General features: G+C 36.1%; 1 protein-coding gene across 1 annotated transcript in view; it reads right to left on the bottom strand.

Annotated features, from left to right (window-relative positions):
* The window catches only part of LOC139124173 (carbohydrate sulfotransferase 14-like), a 41462-nt gene extending 18178 nt beyond the window's left edge, over positions 1 to 23284 (bottom strand). The window contains exons 1-3 of the mRNA XM_070690314.1: positions 23163 to 23284; positions 4707 to 4846; positions 2063 to 2178 (exon numbers count right to left, since the gene is read on the bottom strand). Coding sequence (XP_070546415.1) covers positions 2063 to 2178; positions 4707 to 4797 — 207 coding nt within the window. The 5' untranslated portion in view covers positions 4798 to 4846; positions 23163 to 23284. The remainder of the gene's footprint in view (positions 1 to 2062; positions 2179 to 4706; positions 4847 to 23162) is intronic.
* Between the last annotated feature and the right edge of the window lie 1186 nt (positions 23285 to 24470).

Raw genomic sequence — 24470 nt, 5'->3', positions numbered from 1 at the left:
TCGCGTTGGTATCAAGTATCGTGTCTAAAACCGTGGTCGAATAAATGGTCACCAATTCATTATCTTTCAACTTTTCATACAATTTTAGTAGAATCTCATATGAAACAAAATATATGAAAAATGGCCGACTTTGCCTCTTTAATGAAGGATATACCACTTGGTTTTTACCAATTCATGCCCTATGCGCAGTTTATCGCTTATGCGTATATGTCATTGACTAGTCAAATACCTTGGTACTGTAAACTTTTTGAATTTATTAGCTCTTTGTTGTTGTCTTCACATTTTTGCCTAGTGTTTTTGCTGGTCTTAACTTCTGAATCTTTTATTTGTATCGTTTTTCAAGCCGGCATTTAAATTGCCCTCTTAGGGATTTAATAATATTTCATCTCATCTCATCTTATCTTAACAAACCGCCATAGCGAAGGATATACCACTTGGTTTTGACCACTTCACGCACTGTTTATCGCTTATGCGTATATGCCTAGCCTTATCTATTAGCTGCATGCATGTTTTAGCTAAATGAGAATTTGCGTTGACTTAGAGGATTCTCAATTTAGCTAACAAGATACTCTGACAATTGTAAATGTAGGGAAACGTTTAAATTAAGTGCAAGTCAAATTAACGAAACCATGACCCTATATTAGCTAAAAACGCAAACTAGCAATGGAGACGATTTTCAGTACACCCGTAGCTTGAGGAAGAAGGATACTCTATATGGGACCTTTTCTACAGCTGGTAGATATAACTTTCCTCCCTAAAACATCCAGGTTTCTTTACAGATTTATATACAAATAAACCCTGCCATGACTAAATCCAACTAATTTAACTTACTTTGGAGTTCACATATTCTTAATAACCAAATATCCGCTTTGTTAAAATAATTGCACATTTGGAGCAGAAAATACCCAATGTATACGTACACTACATTTCACCATTCCCACAGGAAAACTCCCTATTGGCTATTTTTAATTTATAGAAGCACCCAAATGACCTCTATAAAGGCTGCAAACCGCCCCAGTAGTTCATGATCAACCGACTTCCGATTTCCGCTCTTACAATCTTTGTTGACAACCTAAATGTTGAAAGTTTAAGCATGCCTAGGAGTAGAACAAGAACTTCTTATTGACATACAAAAAACAGACAAACAAATCATCGGACGTTTGTGATACCGACCCTTTAAGTGAATTTAACAAAATGAATACATAAAAAAATACTATTAGAAATGCAATGTTACCATGAATATTACCAATGTTACGTTTACAGTTTTGACAATATCTTGTTTTATAGATCATATTACCTGATGGTGATATAAAGGCCATAGTACAAGACAGGCCTACAGATTTATTTAATAGGATTAAAATTCCGAATTACACAACGCACGGTGTGAATAAAATTTAAAATAACATTTCTGACAAAACGAGAATTACCTTAACCCTCTTTTCACAAACAGTTATACGGACAAGCTGTTACCTTACGGTAAGGCAATCAATGAGTAAAATTCTAGTAAAGTAGTATGACAACGCAAATTGACAGTGTTACAGTGTAGCTGTGCTAATGATATGACCTGTCAATCAGTAACTCCTAGGGACCGAAAATACTACTAGCCTCCAAAGATATGCATATAAAGTTAAAAGAATGATTATTCATGGTCTAAAGATTTTTTTTGAGGCGATTAGTCTCACTAGTTCCGAAATTGATGATTTTGTGTCTGCTAAAGAATATATCTGTTCCGAACTTACAACGGACTGCACCTATTCACCTTACGAAGACATCAGCAGACAAAAAACACTCGATTTTAATCTCCACCCTTAAAATGAGTGGTTCAATAAGTTGTCGCAGTTTGTATGTGCGTGACCCCTCCACACACTGTAACGTTCACGAAGCCCTCGCGCATACATACTCGCTATCGTACATCGTACACAGACATAATCAAAGCAGTTAACTCATTGCTAATCTTGGCTGAGCATCGGGAGGGGGTTGGAAAAACTTAAATGCGGCAAATGCGTGTAAGCATGTTTTCGCAAACGTTTCTATGAAACTGTCATTGTTAACGATAACAAACCTTTCTTTCGATTGGTTTTATATCTCCAAGATCATTTTGTTGTCTGCTCTTCGAAGGAACTTCTTCCTCTTTGACTTGATGTTTCCTATACTGTGGAACACTTGGCTTGAACTGACCTGCACAAGAACAATGATGTAAAGCTTTTAGTTTTACAAGTCACGATCTGTTTAAAATAGATAACTAATTAATAATTTATTAATCAATTGGTTAATTAATTAGTTTATTAAAACATAATCTTAGTGAACACATTGCTTAACTGGGATAAAAATCGCTGAACTTAAATCAGGTAGGAAGGTAATAATATTTGTAAGATAAAAGAAATGTGGCAAATACATGTAATGTAGTATGTTTTCGCAAACGTTTCTATGACACGTAATTAATTAATAATTAATTGATGCCATATTACTTTTGGTGTTCGTTCTCCAAATAAAAAAATCATTATTTCATTAAAACTGTTTTTTTTTCGTATCAGCAATCATATCGTAAGACTTCTATTTTGTACCCAAATGAGTGCAAGAACCAAATTTTGTTATCCATCCGAGTAGGAATGAGGCCTTTGCTGATTGTCATTTCAGAACCATCAAATTTCAGTTTTTCCATCGCTCTCAAAAGTTATCGTGAATCATGTGTGGCTTGTTGTAAAGCTAATATGTTCCATACGAATGTCTGACTAGTGTAGCACGAGAGCACTCTGTATGTGGCGGGCCTTCAAGCCATAAATCTTTCACTGTAGTCCTCAAAATACCAAACATGTAAACTGGTCGTAGTGGTTAGCAAGATATATGGCAGAGGATTACGTTAATTAATCTACTTTTCACTCAGGCCGTCCTTGAATTTTGAAAAACCTACCAGGCCTCCAGGAAAAGAACAAACACACACAAAAACCACAAGTGTATCAACATAGCCTCATTTTTTTATTTTTTGGCTTTCGGAAAAATAATATTTTTATTTGTAACATTGTTAACATTGTGATTGATTTTTTAAATGTTGTCCGCAAACCTACCAGCACGCGGACTGCAAAAAGAATGTTATTTATAGCGCATTATTTATTGCTTTATGTTATGGTGAATATTGACGTTTTATCCTTCAATGAGGATAATCACCTCGTAATATGTCAAATATTAACGAAACCATTCGATAAGCTTACCCCTTCTAGTAACGTTAGCAGTTTACAGTTATCAGTGTGTCAGTAACTGACGAAATCATTATTAAACTTGTTAGATATAAAAAGATGAGATCGGTAGTAGTGGATGCATGGGTTATTGCAAATATCACTGATCAAAATGAGAAGAATTGACACAACTTATATCTGTCCAGTTCCTGGTGATTACAGTGAACTTTTCCGTAATCTAAATATCATTTAACCAAGAGATACATGTTTTACCCAAGTTGCACATGCGACATACATGTGCAAGTGGGCTACGCCAATAAGGTTTAGGATTACGCTACTCCACCGCTACGATATTGCGCCTGTATTACACACTACAACCCACCGCCATCCACCTTACAGCTACTGCACTATCTTAATCCTTAGAACTACATTTTGTACGTTACTCTGAGCTTAACTGAGCTTAATTATATTGAACACGATTGGAACTAATTTGGGATAATTGGACGGTGAAGCAGTGTCGATTTAATCTGCAAACGTAACCTCATCTGCATTTTTTAAAGTTACATACTTCTTTTTATGAGTAATTTGTAATATCGCAACATTCAGTTGTCGGGCACTTAACACTTTTGAGAAATTTGAAACATATAAAGATCCAATTATCCCAAATACGTTCCAATCGTGTAAATTGACTATGAGGTGCTATGGCATAAAGTATCATATTTTAGGTCTCGCGGGGATACTATTCCAGCACATGGACTTAGCCATTCCAAATTTTGAATAATTGCATCGACAATGAATGAAGTCTGGCAAGTTTGGCCATTATTCAAAGTTGAGTCAAAATGGTATGGCTTGGGAAGAAGGAAATGACTCAAGTTAGAATAATGTCTAATCTCTGGGTGCAAGTATGTACACTACATTTACAAGTTCAATGTGTACACGACTTCTCTTTCTACTGTTAGGGGATGGGAAACTTCATGGACAGTTCTCATAGAAACAATCATTTTGACTTATTTTTGCCTAAAGGTAGAGTGCGTCTCTCGGACTCTCGAACTTTTACAGTATTTATTTGGAATGCCACTTATGGGAGTTCATTTTGAAGCTGTAAATAATTTTTTCTAAGGGCTTGGTTTTGTGAAAATCGAGGATTTTATTTCCCCCATAGAGATAACTTAGAAATGGCAGCCGTTTTGAATTTCAAATGTCGTAAAATATTGGGCCCTTTGGTTCTCTATTAAAATTTGCCGGCTAACCCCGATTTTTTTCTTAATTTTGACAGAGAAAGGTTGAAAGTTTGCTCAAGAAAAGCTTGAGCAAAACTTTGGCAACAGATACGAATAACAAAAGTATTTCACAATCCATCAAAGGAAATACACATGGTAATAACTTACAGAAGCCATGGCTCTCTCTCTCTCTCTCTCTCTCTCTCTCTCTCTCTCTCTCTCTCTGATGAGCACGATCTATCTCAAGCCAATTGATAAAGTGAAAAGGTTTAAATTGTGAAATTTGACATAATCAGTATAGACAGTTTCTTACCTTGCAAGTCTTTTCGATAAGCTTGCCACGTCATAAAACAAACCAACAGACACATTATCAGTGATACAATTCTCTTTGGAACAGCCGCCATTCTCCACCTTTAAATATCCCACAATCGATATTCTGTCCGTCTGTCCAACCTAAACGCAACACATGACAGTGCATCAGAAATGTCGTGTGTTTATAAATGGTTTTGCAGGTTTGTTAGAGCCGGGCCGGCTGTGGATAGAAACAGGACGTTTCTGGCAAAACCCTTCGTCAGCAACTGAAAAAACTGAGAATGGTGTGATACTGAAATACTGAAAATACATCACAGGAAGAAACGTTTGGGGGCGCTTCACACAACACAGCGTATTTTGCGCACATTTACTTTTTTTGCTTTTTTAATATTGATGCTATTCTAATTAATTTGTTAACCCAAGCTTAAAATATCGGCTTGGTTCACATTTTTGCTTGTCAAGCAGTCGTAAGTTGCTTGATATAGAAGTGTTCATTTATGCAAATTGATACAAATCATCTGATTTCCCGTCTTCTGTTTTCTCCCAATTTCAAGATTCACAAAGAATTTAACTCCAATCTGGCTGGGTCAAATTTTTCTGAAATTATCACATTACAGTAAATCGACTATTTAGTTCGGCAATAAAGTTCTTACATTTGAATGAGAGGCATTTTAATTTTGCTGGTCATGAATTTAATCACGTTTTGAGTGACAGTTTTTCAACCCCCTGCCATTTTAGAATGAGGAAAGATAATGCAAAATAAAATAGTCGTTTTTTTACATATAATCTTGTTTCAAATAAAATATTATATAATTAAATAGCATCAAGTTTTTTGACTTAAATTAATTTTCATCATTAATACAACAATTGAGATTTTTTACCCTAAATATAAACCCCCCTTCATCTTTCGAGTAAACTATTGCTAACATCCTAAATTTTAGAATCTCTGCTTATTGAAACTATATAGTATGAGGGGGTTTCCTTGTCATCTTTGATGAGTAATGTTCCTTGATAAAAACCTGATTTCGCAGGTCCACCTTAAGGCACGTGACAAATCAATAGTATGACACCTGACATGAATACATTAAAGCAAAGACCAATCACCGCATAGCAATAGAAAATACATTAAATTTGATATTTATGCACATGATGGAAAAGTGTCCCCAGCTTGTAGTTATATTTGATGCGCGTGGCATCATCAACTTTACTTGTCACCAAGACTGAGAACCTCGTCTCGTAGGTACCTGCATATAAGATGCACTGAAATGTTAGGCTACTGGGTAGATTGTGTTAGTTGTATCGATTGTGAGAAGGTGTTCGACAAACCCATAGCCTAAATGGCGTTGTTTCACCCTATGCATGGCATGGTACTTCGTTTGTAGTATATACAATAATTAATTTGACGACGTTCACGCGAAAGAATGAGATATTAGTACAATTACCTCAGGACCATCGACCTATCGCTATCATTACAGGGGCAAGTACTACTCATTATGTGGCAACATAATGATGTAACTGCAATGCCAAGTGAGTAATGTAAACTGGCGCATTATTCGATCCTTGATGGTACTATTACGCCATGATTGGTGGCGAAGTAAAATGTTTTGTGTGTGAGTGTGTTATCTTTAACTGGTGGAAAAAGAAACAATTGTCACTAAGATTGCCCATGTATACCTACATTCATTTATCTAAGACTTGTCTTGTGCTGTTCGAACATTCAAAGATTGTCGGTTTCTTGAGTTCAATAGTCATTTTGCACTGTATATGTATATTTGCTTTTTACTACGATTCCCCACGACGATTAACTTAAAACACTTGTATTTTCTGGATCGACGTTACAATATAGAATGCGTAGTAGTGTTTCAGTTATTTATGTTGAACCAGTTCAATATTGAACTGAGTTTTCATGTAATAAATGAATTTTACACTCAAGATCATGCGAGTACCATGACAACATGTACGGTTTCAACATACGCTTATGGTGTTATGCGCTCGAAAGTAAAAGGATGTGAATTTTGCTCAAATTTTCCAAAAGAAATCTTTTAACCATTCTCTTTCAAAGTCAAGAATAAAAATCGGGGGTCACCGTGAAAAATTTGGAACTAGAGTAACAAATACCCGAAGATTTACCGATATTTAAAATTCAAAATGGCCGCCATCCCTGTGTTAACTCCATGGAGAGAAATACAATTTTCGAACTTCGAAAAACTAAGCCAGTAAACGTTTTCTTACACTAAGAGCTTTAAAGGGAACCCCATAAGTGGTATATCAGAAAAGAATTGTAAAAGTTTGAGAGTCCGAATATCTGTCCCGAGGTGAGTTCTACCTATACGACGAATGGTTAGGCCTAAGCTTATATCCGTAGGATTTATAACGTTATAGTGATGACTGTGTCCGATCTACTTATTGCTCACTCGCTGATTTTGGACTCTATTATCACTTTTGTGTCTCACTTTCATGATTACCTACAATATACTCCCATTATCTCCACGGTATCAGTTATGTTTTTTGGACATGTTAGCATAGGTTTACAAGTTTCAATTAACCACATCAATGTACAATACGCCATACACTCACGCACTTATGTTTAATTCTTCTCACCACGTCGTTGTAAGCAATCCTAACCCTAAGTTTCTTAGTGTCCGCCATATTTGTAAAGTTCAAAACGATTTTGAATGGCAAATAGATGTAATGAGTTGTTGCTTGCAGAACAGGATCACCTTAGTGAAGTGGTCGATAGCTCAGTATAGCATGTAAAACCTAACCGAGGAAGAGACTCTATCTTCAAGTATATCTTCACAGTCTGAGTGTGTTCCCTGACTCAGCAACGCATCCAAAAACATTGTTGACGAGTAATGGGTAAACAGTGGATCTGTGATATCAAGAGCTAAGTAATGAAATATAGCCAGAAAATAGACTTATTAATATATCAACAAAAGCAAGTTATGTTCGAAGAAATGAAAAATTTTAACAAGATGCCCTAACCATTAAGCACGTGTTAGGCTTAAGGTTCCAAGACAAGAAATGTGACCTTTTTAATCTAACAATTCTCTAACAGTTAATAAAGTCAGAACCCCTGTAAAGTATACAGTTTCTGAAAGCCTACATATATGGGAACATTTTGGTAACCACAGTGTCACCATTGTTTACATAGCTATCACGTGACAAGATAATTTGCATAACCTTTCAAAAATCGGTTTTCCCTATGTTTTGTCTCAATACTTCAAAATATCTGACTCAAACTTTCTGGAATGCAAGCTGTCACAATGCTCTTTCAAAGTGTGTCTCAGATTTTTTATATCTTGTTTAGTTTTTTTGGAGCACAATTTTAAAGAAATCAACTATGGTAAAATTCACTGCTCTGGAAGTTTTTCTGGCATAAAAACTGTTTAAGAAGGTTTAAAAAACTTCTGAGACACACTTTTGAAGACCTGTAGGATAGCTTGCACTCACATGAATTTCAGCCACATATCTCAAAGCATTGAAACAAAACATAGGGAAAACCGATTTTTGAAAGGTTATGCAAATTACCTGTCATGTGATAGCTATGTAAACAATGGTGACACTATGGTAACCAAAATGTTCCCCTATATCCAGGCTTTCCGAAAATATACAATTTACGGGGGTTCTGAGCTTTTTAAACACTAGAGAATTGTTAGTTTAAAATGATCAATTCTTGTCTTGGAACCTTAAGCTTTGTTAACAAGGTAAATACGTAAATTCCTCATAATATAGGAGTGATGATTTCTGCAGAAATAGCAAAGATGCTGACAGATTGCCAATACATAGTATTCCGGTATATGACATACCTTAAGGGGCTTAATGGCTGGTAAATTATCATGTGAGTTACCTTTTATAATATTAGAAAATCAAAACAACGATTCATAGCTACTGTTTGCAAAATATCCATAAAACTTCTACCTTGCTTACAACTATAAACACATAGTGAGCGTTGGCAGTTGGATTATTTGCTGCAAAAGTCAGCAACCATCTTAATGACAATTTCATACTCCCATATGTAACGATACTATCCACGGAGCCCTTGTTGAAGGCAAATAGAAACGATAATACCAATACGTCAACCAATCAAGGCAAAATCATGCAATGATGTTGTGAGTGTGTGAAACAGTATATAGGGAAGTATAGTACCTTCTCCAATATTCTCCAACGGAACTGCAAATTATAATTTCGACAGTCTTCACAATTCGCACTGTTCACGGGTATCCTCTCTCAACTGGAGAGACTGGCTCTTCATTTCAGGAATATTTTTCTAAGCCTTCCATCTGGTACCAAAGTAATTTCATTTGATGTCTGTCTCTTCTCACCGATGACACAAATGGCCGTAGAATCTTTCAAATTACAGAAATTTACAAAGGCTAACTTATAACAGCATTTAAGTAGTTATTCCTTATTCTTGTTTGGCTCGCAACTAAACATGAAATGTTCAATGATAGAGCGGTTTTTGCACTGGTTACCTAAGTGTGACAGAAACATCGAATTTGCTATCTACTTTGCGCGAATCTCTAATATGCACGATGTTGATGAGTGTGAGCCGTTTTGTTATTCAGCGGTAAATATTTTGCAGGTTACCTAGTAAAAATCTATCAAGAGTGAATATTTTTTGTGTGTCACAATTTAGATTGGATTCATCGAAGTCCGAAAATGAAAGTTTGTTTCAAATCAAAAGTCTCCTACAAAAAGCTGCAGTGACATTTATGTTATATTTTAGTGTTGTTTTATCATGCACAAGATCCAACTTTTGACATAAAATAACAAAAGCAGCGATCTGTCCATGCAGAGGTAATCCGAATAAAAAGCCAGATGACGCCATAATGCCTACTGTTCAGAACAGTACAGTGCATGTATCTCATGCTACTAATATTAACAAGGTCTGCCATGTGTAGCGCTTATGACTGTCGAGAGAACATGAAATGACTGATAAGGCTGGTATTGATTGACGCGCACGAGGATGAGAAATACAACTTATTTATTCTTGGCGGTCAAATGAAGGAAATTTTACTCTCCACAATTCCATGTTCTGTATCACTCCGCCGAGCATTATGTGTAATTTGCTCCTCAAAACAATTATTTTGTGCACTTTTTTCGTTTTTTTTTCTGTTCTAAAAGGCAAGGACCACGACGAAATGACAAAGAACGTATTGTTTTGAAATAGATGAAATAACAAATATTTAATTGTCCTACAAAGAGACTGAAAATGAAGGTGTAAAGCACAAACAAATTAAAAATCGACGTGGTAAAACAGGTTAATGATGTTGAAAAATGGCGTGGAATGTAGTACTGTTACAGATAAAAATGGCGAAATGTCGAGTATCTGACGATATTCATTGGTATCATCAATGAGTGATAACACATTAAAAATTGACGTGGCAAATACCGGTCAATCATGGACCAAGTGAAAGTGGTGTAGAAAGAAACTTATTTTATAGACAGGAACGGAACAAATATTGCATGTCTGTCGAAATAATCGAAAGAAAACCCCACACAATGTCACTAAGGTGGCGGACTAGCAACGGGTAGTAAAGTGTCAGCTAATGCCATTGATGTGCACATAGAAACCCAAACTATCCCTGACATATTGTCTTTTTCTTGAAAGCGAAGAAACCGACACCACTATTGCCGCTGTGGAAAAATTGCTAGGTGAATTAGGCACGTTCTTCGGAACTTTCTATGAAGGGTTCGGCAGAGTAATGCAGAGCTGTATTCAATAAAATCAATGATAACTATACGGTTTTGCCTACAAAGATACTTTCGGATACATGATTGCATCGACACTATTAATAAAGAGAATTTCAAGCAAGACAAATGACGTGTTTTCTGTAATGTTGGTGAAACTGAAAGCTGAGGGAAAGGAGCGATTTAACACAAAGAACCGAAAACAAAGGACAAAAATTATGCTGTCGTCTTCTCTCGATCATTACACCCCGAGAGGACTTCAAAACAAGATATTTGTTGACATTATGATATACCTTTCCAATCGTGGGCGGGAAAACCTGCGCGACATGACCAAGTCTCATTTAATCATCAAAACCGATTCGGTAGGCTTGTACATGCCACTCACGCCACTCAATACACCTACTCACTGTCTGCTTAATATTTTCCCGCCAACCTGTAACACCTATAGCTGTGTATGATTCACGCCTGGCAAATTAGTAATGTCATGGTAATTGTAAACATTTGGTAAAAAGTTGGGGCAGGCGAAACGTCCCTATTATGATTAAGATTATTCAGATTATTAAACGCAACACGTGACAGTGCATCAGAAATGTCGTGTGTTTATGCAGGTATATGAGAGCCGGGCCGGCTGTGGATAGAAAGACGGACGCTTCTGGCAAAACCCTTCGTCAGTAACTGAAAAGACTGAGAATGGTGTGATTCTGAAATACTGAAAATACATCACAGGAAGAAACTTTAGGGGGCGCTGCACACAATACAGCGTATTTTGCGCACATTCACTTTTTGCTAATATTCATTCCATTTTAATTAATTTGTTAACCCAAGCTTAAAATATCGGCTTGGTTCAAAATTTGCTTGTCAAGCAGTCGTAAGTAGCAGATAAAGAAGTGTTAATTTATGCAAATTGATACATATCACCCGATTTCCCGGCTTCTCTTTTCTCCCAATTTCAAGATTCCCAAATAATTGAACTCCACTCTGGCTGGGTCAAATTTTCTGAAATTATCAGATTATAGTAAAACGATTATTTTGTTTGGCAATAAAGTTCTTACATTTGAATAAGAGGCATTTTAATTTTGCTGGTAATGAATTTAATCATGTTTTGAGTGTCAGTTTTTCAACCCCTGCCAGTTTAGAATGAGAATAGATAATGCAAAATAAAATAGTCGTATTTTACATATAGTCTTGTTTCAAATAAAATATTATATTTCAGAAATAATATCAAGTTTTTTGACTTAAATTCATTTTCATCATTAATACCACAATTGAGATTTTCTACCCTAAATATATACCCCCATCATCTTTCGAGTAAACCATTGCTAACATACTAAATTTTAGAATCTCTGCTATTTGAAACTATATAGTATGAGGGGGTTTCCTTGTCATCTTTGATGAGTAATATTCCGTTGATTAAAACCTGTGTTGGCAGGTCCACCTTAAGGCACACGACAAATCAATGGTATCACACCTGACATGAATACATTAAACAAAAGACCAATAGAAAATACATTAAATTGAATATTTATGCACATGATGGAAAAGTGTCCCCAACTTGTATTTATATTTGATGTACGTGGCATCATCAACTTTACTTGTCACCAAGACTGAGAACCTCGTCTCGTAGGTACCTGCATATAAGATGCACTGAAATGTTAGGCTACTGGGTAGATTGTGTTAGTTGTATCGATTGTGAGAAGGTCTTCGACAAACCATAGCCTAAATGGCGGTTTTTTCACCCTATGCATGGCATGGTACATCGTTTGTAGTATATATAGTAATTAAGGATGTACGATCGGAAAAATATAAGCGTACTGCGCCGATTTCCACGCAGAAATGTATCCATAGTAACCACGCGCGCATAGTGACGTTCCGAACGTTTTTGCGTTGTACAAAATGTCGTCTGCAGGTAAAGGAAAATCACGCCGAGAAAATGTTCAGCGTGCTCTCAAAACACGCTGGAAGGTACGAGAATTCAGCAAAGAGATAAAAAATGCAACATGACCGTAGTAGTCCGTGGGCTAGAGGGGGTCTACGTGCACCCCCCCACAGGATAACAAACCTGTTAAAAAAAATCTCAAAGTCTATTTTATATTTTTGACATGACCCATTACCGAATGAAATAGATTTCATACAAATAAATGCCGGAATTTATATGTCTAGGTAAAGAAAATGGTAGAATTTGATTTTAGCTATGACTGCAATTTTCAATGTAAACTTTGGGGTATGGGGTAAGTTTGGGTTACATATCATGAAAACTATAGAAGATATTGCATGTTACAATATGTCATTCTAAAGATTAGTGAATTATCTTTCTAATGATACCTAACAAGCCAGATTATATTCAACAACAAGCTCAGCAGATAACTTATAAGAAGACAAATTTAACAAAAATGCATACAAATCTGCTACACTATGATTTTGCGGTACCCTTCAAAATATGACTGTTACAGATGTAGATTCCCAATATTTTTTCTGTTAAAAGTCTATTTCATAATTCTGACATGTCCCTGTACCAAATAAAATAGATTTGATAGCAAAAACGGCCAGATTTTTTGTGTCAAGCTAAAAAATTGGTAGAATTTGGTTTTAGCTATGACTGAAATTTTCAATGTAAACTTTGGGGTAAGGGGTAAGTTTAGGTTATATATCATGAAAACTATACAAGATATTTAGAGGTTATTACCCAATATCGCCTGTTCCTGTGTCGTATCAGCATGAGTGTCATTTGTGCTGCGTCAGACACGAGACGAAGTCGAGTGTCTGACGCAGCACAAATGACACGAATGCTGATACGACACAAGGAACAGGCGATATTGGGTAATAACCGATTTATCATATACCCATGCCCATAATTTGAGGGAATTTTTACTAATAGAACGAAAAACCTTAAATTTTGAGGCTTTACTTTATTACGCCTTGCGCATAAATATCAGAATGTTTATGTGAACAGGCTTCATTCATAAAGTATTCGACGAAGATGTCAACAATCACGCGCGACATCGCTGCAAGTCGTCCATATCTCAATGAAACCAAGAAGAAAGACACCGGGATACAAAAATCGTCATACAGCAGGAATATTTAAAGGTGCAATATGCTATAATACATCTGTACCCGATCAAAAACTGCTCAGCTTTTAAATCTATCCTGATTTCGATCGTCGTACGGCACGGAGCTCGCGCGGAGAGGACGCCATTTTGTTAATTTACCCTTCGAGTTGCCATGTCAACAGTTGTCGCGCGCCGCGCGACATCGCTGTCACGCCACGCGCTCACTACCTGTTCGGTGGAGACCGTGCACAGTGCCGGCGCCGTGCGAACGGCAGAATGTTTGCTAGAACTTGACCAAAATAATACCATGGGGAAAAATTTCAAGACTCAACGTGATATTCCCGTATTTTGCAACCAGAAATACTAGTGTTCCTCGAAGCCCTTCAAGTTTTTACGTCGGCGACATCGCTTCGCAGGCGGGGAGCGGCAGCCATTTTGTTGTTTACGTTGTTTACCAACAAACTGCTAATGTAGTTCGGGAAAACCCTAAAACTGATGACGTTCATCGTGCGTATCTCGACGTTTACCGTGAAATATCACGGCTGATATTTTACGGCGAACGTCACTAGGATGTAGCAATATGGGCATGGGTATATGATAATGCATGTTACAATATGTTATCTTAACAAAGAATAAATTATCTTTCTAATGATACCTAACAAGTTAGATTATATTCAAAAACAAGCTCAGCAGATGACTTATAGGAAGACAAATTTAACAAAAATGCATGCAAATCTGCTACACTATGATTTTGCGGTACCCTTCAAAATATGACTGTTACAAATGTAGATTCCCAATATCAATATCAATATCATTAGTAAGATTATTTACTAGTCTTTAAAAAGACATATTGTAACATGCAATATCTTGTACAGATTTTTATGAAATATGACCAAAACTTACCCCATACCCCAAAATTTACATCGAAAACTACTGTCATAGCTAATGTCAAATTCAAGCAATTTTTTACGCAGACATAAAAAATTAGGCAATTTTTTTGTATGAAATCTGTTTTATTGTGTACTTGGCCATATCAGAAATATGAAATGAACTTTTAACAGAAAAAATATTGGGATTCTATAGCTGTAACAGCTGTATTTGAAGGGTACAGCAAAATCTCAGTATTCCTGATTCGCATGCGTTTTTGTTAAATCTGTCACCTTATAAGTCGTCTAATGAGCTTGTTATTGATTATAACCGGGTTTGTTTAGTATCATTGAAAAGGTAATTAAATAGTCTTTACAATGACATATTGTAACAGGTAATATCTTGTATAGTTTTCATGGAATATGACCAAAACGTACCCCATACCCCAAGGTTTATATTGAAAGTACTGTCATAGATAACGTGATCAAATTCCGTGAATTTTTAGCTAGACATGATAAAAATAGCTCTGTTTCGGTATTAAATCTGTTGTATATGGTACTGGGTCATGTCAGAAATGTGAAATAGACTTTTAACAGAAAAAATATTTGGACTGTATAGTTGTAACAGCCATATTGTGAAGGGAAATGCAAAATCGCAGTACCGCAAATTGGCACCTTTTTTGTTAAATTCTTCTTCTTGTAAGTCATCTGCTGACCTATTTTGTGACACAACCTGGCTTGTGAGGTATCATTAGTAGGAAATTTATTCTTCTTTAAGATGACATATTGTAATATACAATGTCATTCATAGTTTTCCTGGAATATGGTCAAACTTTACCCCATACCAAAAAGTTCAAATCGCAAATTACAGCGTATCTTAAATTCTACCATTTTTTGTTGCACATAATACAAAAGGCAATTCTTGTTTTAAAATCTGATTTATTTGTTACAAAAGTATGTCACAAGTATACAATTAATTTTTAACTTTTAAGATGATACAATTTAGTAGCCATTTGGATCATTTTTGGAGGGGGAACCCATATATTGCAAATGTATGTGTTTCGGCAAATTTGCCCTGATACCTGGGTACCCTTCCAAATATGATCCAAAAGGCTACAAAATCATATTATGTTCCTGTTAAAAGTTAATTTCATATTTGTAACATACTTTTTTACAAAAACACATATTTCATAGATTGCATACAAGCATTGCCTTTGGTATATAAAGTTAATAAATTGTAAAAAATGGTAGAGTTTCAGATTTGCAGTAATTTGCTGTATAAACCTTGGGTATGGGGTAAGCTTTGGTCTTATTTCATGAAACCTAATCAAGACATTGCATATTACAATATGTCATTTTAAAGACTAGTTAATTACCTTTCTATTGATACCTAACAAGCCAGGTTATGTCAAAAATAAAGCTCAGCAGATGACTTTTAAGAAGACAGATTTTACAAAAAAGCAAGCGAGTTGGCAATACTGTGATTTTGCGAGAACCTTCAAAATATGACTGTTACAGCTGTAGAGTCCAAATATTTTTCTGTTAAAGTCTATTTCATAATTCTGACATGTCTCTGTACCAAATAAAACAGATTTAATAGCAAAAACGGCCAGATTTTTTGTGTCAAGCTAAAAAAATGGTAGAATTTGGTTTTAGCTATGACTGAAATTTTCAATGTAAACTTTGGGGTATGGGGTAAGTTTGGGTTACATATCATGAAAACTATAGAAGATATTGCATGTTACAATATGTCATTCTAAAGATTAGTGAATTATCTTTCTAATGATACCTAACAAGCCAGATTATATTCAATAACAAGCTCAGCAGATAACTTATAAGAAGACATATTTAACAAAAATGCATGCAAATCTGCTACACTATGATTTTGCGGTACCCTTCAAAATATGACTGTTACAAATGTAGATTCCCAATATTTTTTCTGTTAAAAGTCTATTTCATAATTCTGACATGTCCCTGTACCAAATAAAATAGATTTGATAGCAAAAACGGCCAGATTTTTTGTGTCAAGCTAAAAAATTGGTAGAATTTGGTTTTAGCTATGACTGAAATTTTCAATGTAAACTTTGGGGTAGGGGTAAGTTTTGGTTATATATCATGAAAACTATAGAAGATATTGCATGTTACAATATGTCATTCTAAAGATTAGTCAATTATCTTTCTAATGATACCTAACAAGCCAGGTTATATTCAAAAACAAGCTCAGCAGATAACTTATAAGAAGACAATTTAACAAAAATGCATGCAAATCTGCTACACTGTGATTTTGCGGTACCCTTCAAAATATGACTGTTACAGCTGTAGATTCCTAATATTTTTTCTGTTAAAAGTCTATTTCATATTTCGCACATGTTCCTGTACCAAATAAAACAGATTTAATAGCAAAAACGGCCAGATTTTTGTGTCAAGCTAAAAAAATGGTAGAATTTGGTTTTAGCTGTGACTGAAATTTTCAATGTAAACTTTGGGGTATGGGGTAAGTTTGGGTTACATATCATGAAAACTATAGAAGATATTGCATGTTACAATATGTCATTCTAAAGATTAGTAAATTATCTTTCTAATGATACCTAACAAGCCAGGTTATATTCAACAACAAGCTCAGCAGATAACTTATAGGAAGACAGTTTTAACAAAAATGCATGCAAATCTGCAACACTATTATTTTGCGGTACCCTTCAAAATATGACTGTTACAGCTGTAGATTCCCAATATTTTTTCTGTTAAAAGTCTATTTCATATTTCTGACATGTCCCTGTATCAAATAAAACAGATTTCAGACAAAGCATTGCATTTTTTATTATGCCTAGCTAAAAAATTGGTAGAATTTGAGATTTTCTGTAATTTGTAATGTTAAATTTTGGGTAAGGGGTAAGTTTTGGTTATATTTGACAAAAACTGTAGAAGATATTGCATAGTACAATATGTCATCTTGAAGAAGAATAAATTCCCTTTCTAATGATACCAAACAACGTAGGTTATATTAAAAAGTAAGCTCAGCACATGACTTACAAGAATACAGATTTGACGAAAATGCATTTGGGTTGGAAAATGATGATTTTGCGGTACCCTTCAAAACATGACCATAACAGCTATTGCGTCCCTATATTTTTTCTGTTAAAATTCCATTTCGTATTCTAGGGATTCCAAGGCTTCTGAAAAATACAGGTTTGTTATCCCGTTGGGGGTGCACGTAGACCCCCTCTACCCACGGACTATAGCCTGTACAGCGTAAATCAGAAGTGTGACGTCTGATTCGCTATACAAGAGCAGGTCGTGGTTTATTTCCAATGATAGTGTCGCTAGTAGATCTACCGGAGAATGGAAGAATGGCCGTCGCATTGTCGATTTGAGTGAACTAGCCGAAATCTTTACACTTGTGTCAGTTGCGGGCTTGCCTTTACGATTGTCATCGTGTATTGGAGAAACGCCAAGTTCACGGCCTCGGCTCCTGGCTCGACGTAGTGTGTGACAACTTACTTAGCCTGCAGCGAAGTCAACCTAATCCCCACCGATAAGCGTGACGGCAATAAATATTACGTGATTTTTTGTATGCTGTATTAATATATAGACTCTAAAAAGTAGAAGAACCTAAAAGTCTTTGCTTTGTTCTGTCATTTCCCTCTCATTAAAGTTTACAGGTAGACTTGAATCATGACTATGCCTGGACAAGGCCACTGCACGTAGCCACTGCAGGTCAGCAGCATTTGAAGAGCGCCCTCGCGCGACGAACCCGGGAGAGCATGGTTTATCGCCAGAACCTGTAAATCCTAGTTAGATTTTGCAAAATTGTGAAAAATCGAGCTCGGTGACCTACTAAACAAAATGTGGTTTTGAAAAATTCACAAAAAGAGCTATTATTTGGCAAAGTTTGAGAAAATTGACATTAGTAGAAACTATCAATAATTAATAAATTACCCTCTCCCATTCCTAAAATTTGGGGCATATTTGTTGCAATTTTGGTTAAAAAATAAATATGATGACTTTTTAACTCAATTTTAATGTAAGTAAAATCTTCAAAGTAGCTTAGATTTATAATTTCTTTATTCTTTTACAGTGTAAACGTGAAAAATGCAATCATGATATAAATATGAAAATGATGACCTGTTTTATCGATTTTTAGTGATTTTGTGAAAAACCGAGAATTTTTAATGTCATTTTGTAAAAAAACAAGCACGGTGACCCCATCTTTTTTTCACAGTTTTGGACTATTCACATATGTAGGTATTCAAAAATTCCCATTTGAAAAAATTGACATTACTTTTACTTTTTCCGATCGTACATCCTTAATTTGACGACGTTCACGCGAAAGAATGAGATATTAGTACAATTACCTCAGGACCATCGACCTATCGCTATCATTACAGGGGCAAGTACTACTCATTATGTGGCAACATAATGATGTAACTGCAATGCCAAGTGAGTAATGTAAACTGGCGCATTATTCGATCCTTGATGGTACTATTACGCCATGATTGGTGGCGAAGTAAAATGTTTTGTGTGTGAGTGTGTTATCTTTAACTGGTGGAAAAAGACATAATTGTCACCAAGATTGCCCATGTATTACCTACATTCATTTATTTAAGGCTTGTCTTATGCTGTTCGAACATTCATAGATTGTCGGTTTTCTGGAGTTCAATAGTCATTTTGCACTGTATATGTATATTTGCTTTTTACTACGATTCCCCACGACGATTAACTTAAAACACTTTCATTTTCTTGATCGACGTTACAATATAGAATGCGTAGTAGAGTTTCAGTTATTTATGTTGAACCAGTTCAATATTGAACTGAGTTTTCATGTAATAAATGAATTTTACACCCAAGATCATGCGAGTACCATGACAACATGTACGGTTTCAACATACGCTTTTGGTGTTATGCGCTCGAAAGTAAAAAGATGTAAATTTTTGCTCAAACTTTCCAAAAGAAATCTTTTAACCATTCTCTTTCAAAATCAAGAATAAAAATCGGGGGTCACCGTGCAAAATTTGGAACTAGATTAACAAATACCCGAAGATTTACCGATATTTAAAATTCAAAATGGCCGCCATCCCTGTGTTAACTCTATGGAGAGAAATAAAATTTTCTAACTTCGAAAAACTAAGCCGGTAAACGTTTTCTTACACTGAGAGCTTTAAAGGGAACCCCTACAAGTGTTATATCAGAAAAGAATTGTAAAAGTTTGAGAGTCCGAATATCTGTCCCGAGGTGAGTTCTACCTATACGACGAATGGTTAGGCCTAAGCTTATATCCGTAGGATTTATAACGTTATAGTGATGACTGTGTCCGATCTACTTATTGCTCACTCGCTGATTTTGGACTCTATCATCACTTTTGTGTCTCACTTTCATGATTACCTACAATATACTTCCATTATCTCCACCGTATCAGTTATGTTTTGGACATGTTAGCATAGGTTTACAAGTTTCAATTATCCACATCAATGTACAATACGCCATATACTCACACACTTATGTTTAATTCTTCTCACCCGTCGTTGTAAGGAATCTTAACCTAAGTTTCTTAGTGTCCGCCATATTTGTAAAGTTCAAAACGATTTTGAATGGCAAATAGATGTAATGAGTTGTTGCTTGCAGAACAGGATCACCTTAGTGAAGTGGTCGATAGCTCAGTATAGCATGTAAAACCTAACCGAGGAAGAGACTCTATCTTCAAGTATATCTTCACAGTCTGAGTGTGTTCCCTGACTCAGCAACGCATCCAAAAACATTGTTGACGAGTAATGGGTAAACAGTGGATCTGTGATATCAAGAGCTAAGTAATGAAATATAGCCAGAAAATAGACTTATTAATATATCAACAAAAGCAAGTTATGTTCGAAGAAATGAAAAATTTAACAAGATGCCCTAAACCATTAAGCACGTGTTGGGCTTAAGCTTTGTAAAGAAGGTAAATACATAAATTCCTCATAATATAGGAGTGATGATTTCTGCAGAAATAGCAAAGATGCTGACAGATTGCCAATACATAGTATTCCGATATATGACGTACCTTAAGGGGCTTAATGGCTGGTAAATTATCATGTGAGTTACCTTTTATACTATTAGAAAATCAAAACAACGATTCATAGCTACTGTTTGCAAAATATCCATACAACTTCTTCCTTGCTTACAACTATAAAACACATAGTGAGCGTTGGCAGTTGGATTATTTGCTGCAAAAGTCAGCAACCATCTTAATGACAATTTCATACTCCCATATGTAACGATACTATCCACGGAGCCCTTGTTGAAGGCAAACAGAAAACGATAATACCATAACGTCGACCAATCAAGGCAAAATCATGCAATGATGTTATGAATGTGAAACAGTATATAGGGAAGTATAGTACCTTCTCCAATATTCTCCAACGGAACTGCAAATTATAATTCCAACAGTCTTCACAGTTCGCACTATTCACGGCTATCCTCTCTCAACTGGAGAGACTAACTCTTCATTTCAGGAATATTTTTCTAATCATTCCATCTGTTACCAAAGTAATTTCATTTGATGTCTGTCTCTTCTCACCGATGACACAAACGGCCGTAGAATATAATTTACAAAAGCTAATTTATTACATAATTTAAGTGGTTATTTCTTATTCTTGTTTGGCTCGCAACTAATCATGAAATGTTCAATGATAGAGCGGCGTTTGCACTGGTTACCTAAATGTGACAGAAAAATCGAATTTGCTATATACTTTGCACGAATCTCTAATATACACCATGTTGATGAGTTCGAGCCATTTTGTTATTCAGTGGTAAATATTTTGCAGGTTACCTAGTAAAAATCTATCAAGAGTGATAATTTTTGTGTGTCACAATTTAGATTGGATTAATCCTAGCATCGAAGTCCGAAAATGAAAGTTTGTTTCAAATCAAAAGTCTCCTACAAAAAGCTGCAGTGACATTTTATGTTATATTTTAGAGTTGTTTTATCATGCACAAGATCCAACTGCTGACATAAAATAACAAAAGCAGCGATTTGTCCATGCAGAGGTAATCCTGGTAAAAAGCCAGATGACGCCACAATGCCTACTGTTCAAAACTGTATAGTGTATGTATCTCATGCTACTAATATTAACAAGGTCTGCCATGTGTAGCGCTTATGACTGTCGAGAGAACATGAAATGACAGATAAGGCTGGTATTGATTGACGCGCACGAGGATGAGAAATACAAATTATTTATTCTTGGCGGTCAAATGAAGGAAATTTTACTCTGCACAATTCCATGTTCTGTATTACTCCGCCGAGCATTATGTGTAATTTGCTCCTCAAAACAATAATTTTGTGCACTTTCTTCGTTTTTTTCCTGTTCTAAAAAGGCAAGGACCACGACGAAATGACAAAGAACGTATTGTTTTGAAATAGATGAAATAACAAATATTTAATTGTCCTACAAAGAGACTGAAAATGAAGGTGTAAAGCACAAACAAATTAAAAATCGCCGTGGTAAAACAGGTTAATGATGTTGAAAAATGGCGTGGAATGTAGTACTTCTACAAATAAAAACGGCGAAAATATCGAGTATCTGACGATATTCATTGGTATCATCAATGAGTGACTACACATTAAAAATTTACTCGGCAAATACTGGTCAATCCCCGGGGGGGGGGTAACTCCCATAGATGGCTATACGGGGAGGGTCCGCGCGAAAGGGGTCGTTTTTTTGCACTGTTTGGTATCAGAAAGGGTATACTTTTCACGAGGTGTTGGTATGAGAAAGGGTCCGGTTTTAAACACAAACTGACATTTGTTAAAAAATCATGCTGTCAACACTGGAAACCCATGTATCTACATCCCAGATCTACCATCAAAATTTCCGATCTGTCGGTTGGTCTGTTGGTACCCCTGGTACGCAAGGCGAGTGAGTCGTATCTGTATACGTATGGTATTGTATGGTATCAGATAGCTGTGGAAACGCAGCTATCTGTTGGCGGGGTAGCGTGAGTTGCTATGCGGGTCAAAGGTCAACCCCGCCACTCACATAGCAACTCACGCTACCCCGCCAAGAGATAGCTGCGTTTCGACAACTAGGTATCAGAAAGGGTAGGTTTTTTTGCTCAAAACTGGTATCACAACAGTTTGGGTTTCCATGTTCGTGCGGAGCCCCCCCCCTTACTATTAGCCATGGAGTTACCCCCCGGGGGTCAATCATGGACCAAGTGAACTTGGAGTAGAAAGGAACTTATTTTATAGACAGGAACGTAACAAATATTGAATGTCTGTCGAAATCATTGAAAGAAAACCCCACACAATGTCACTAAGGTGGCCGACTAGCAACGGGTAGTTAAGTGTCAGCTAATGCCATCCCTAACATATTGTCTTTTTCTTGAAAGCGAAGAAACTAACGCCACTATTGCCGCTGTGAAAAAATTGCTAGGTGAATTAGGCACGTTCTTGGAACTTTCTAAGGGTTCGAGTAATGCAGAAATATTATTCAAGAAAATCAATGATAACTATACGGTTTGGCCTACAAAGATACTTTCTGATACATGATGGCATCGACATTATTAATAAAGAGAATTTCAAGCAAGCAAATGACCTGTTTTCTGTAATGTTGGTAAAGCTGAAAGCTGAAAGCTGAAGGAGCGATTCAACACAAAGAACCGAAAACAAAGGAGCACATGACAAAAATTATGCTTCCGTCTGCTCTTGATCATTAAACCCCGAGAGGACTTCAAAACAAGGTATTTGTTGACAAAATGATCTACCTTTCCAATCATGGGCGGGAAAACCTACGCGACATGACCAAGTCTCATTTAATCAACAAAACCGATTCGGTAGGCTTGTACATGCCACTCAGGCCATTCAATACACTTACTCACCGTCTGCTAAATATTTCCCGCCGACCTGTAACATCTATCGCTGTGTATGATTCACGCTTGGCAAATTAGTAATGTCATTTTAACTGTAAACATTTGGTGAAAAGTTGTGACAGACGAAACGTCCCTAATATGATTAAGATTATTCAGTTTCATATTGCAATCCATTACACTGAGAACGATTCATAGGCCCTGATGTTTATGGAGGGATGTAGAATTAAAAACAATTTATTGAAGTGAAGGGCTTATTGTACCATTTCCGAGAAGAATATAGTTATACTCCTCGATTGCTTTTTTCGACACCGAGATCTCACCGGGTTTGCATATCAGTTTACCATAGTTTTCCCAGTCATGGTACATGTAAAACCCTCTCTCGTAGAGTGACATCTGCATACCGTGGCTTCATGAGTAACGTCATCGGAGTCTTCAACGAGCTGTATAGGCAGCGACTAATGACAAAGAAGGCTTACATCTCCCCTAGCAATAACGTCAAAACCAAGATTGGAGCATGTTTTACGAGATGCAAAGTAAACTCAATAGTCTTGTAGGATCTCACGTATCGTCACAGGGCATGGATCGTGACGTATGTACACATATCACGTTTATCGAATGACAATGCATAAACTGGCAACGTATGCACATCCACATGATGACACAGAACACATATTACTTCAAATTCCATTCAATATGGTCAGTTTATTTAATCAGTGTGGCATGGGCTGAAATTGATCAATGTTACAGAATACAAATTACTTCCAATTTAATTTAATCGGAGCTGAAACTGGCCAATCTCTCTCAGAATACACATAAAGTCCTGATAAATTTAATCTGCTGAGTATATTTATAATTGTGGCACGGGCTGAACCTGGTCATCTTCCACTACTGCAGCATAGACGAAGGCTGTGACGTTGTATATACTTAAGTTTGAAGGACTTAGGGCTTTTCTCCTCTTTCTAATAACTTCCACCCGCTTTTTTTGCTGAGGCACTCGAGATCTTCTCCTCAGTAGTGATTTCATGAAAACGTAAACGCTCGTGTCATCTACGTAGTAGCTAGACAAGCTTAAAATGCTATTAGATGCCATTGCACAAGATGTAGCTTCTCCGATGCCTAGATGGTCGTAGAGTTAGCTTGTCATTCGTCACGATTCTACCGTGTCCCATGGTATAGTAACAAGAGATTTAAATAGAATGTTTATAGTTCGATAACTTTTCCTGCACAAAACGGTTCCCTTTTTAAGTTTGTTTAATGCAATCTTTGTTCAAGCCTTTCTTGTAACGATAAACATCGAGTGATAAACATATTGATATT

This window comes from Ptychodera flava, assembly GCF_041260155.1.
Source record: "Ptychodera flava strain L36383 chromosome 23 unlocalized genomic scaffold, AS_Pfla_20210202 Scaffold_23__1_contigs__length_28996876_pilon, whole genome shotgun sequence".
Classification (NCBI taxonomy): Eukaryota; Metazoa; Hemichordata; class Enteropneusta; family Ptychoderidae; genus Ptychodera; species Ptychodera flava.
The sequence above is the reverse complement of the archived record's forward strand: the minus strand, read 5'-3'. Positions and strand labels throughout refer to the sequence as shown.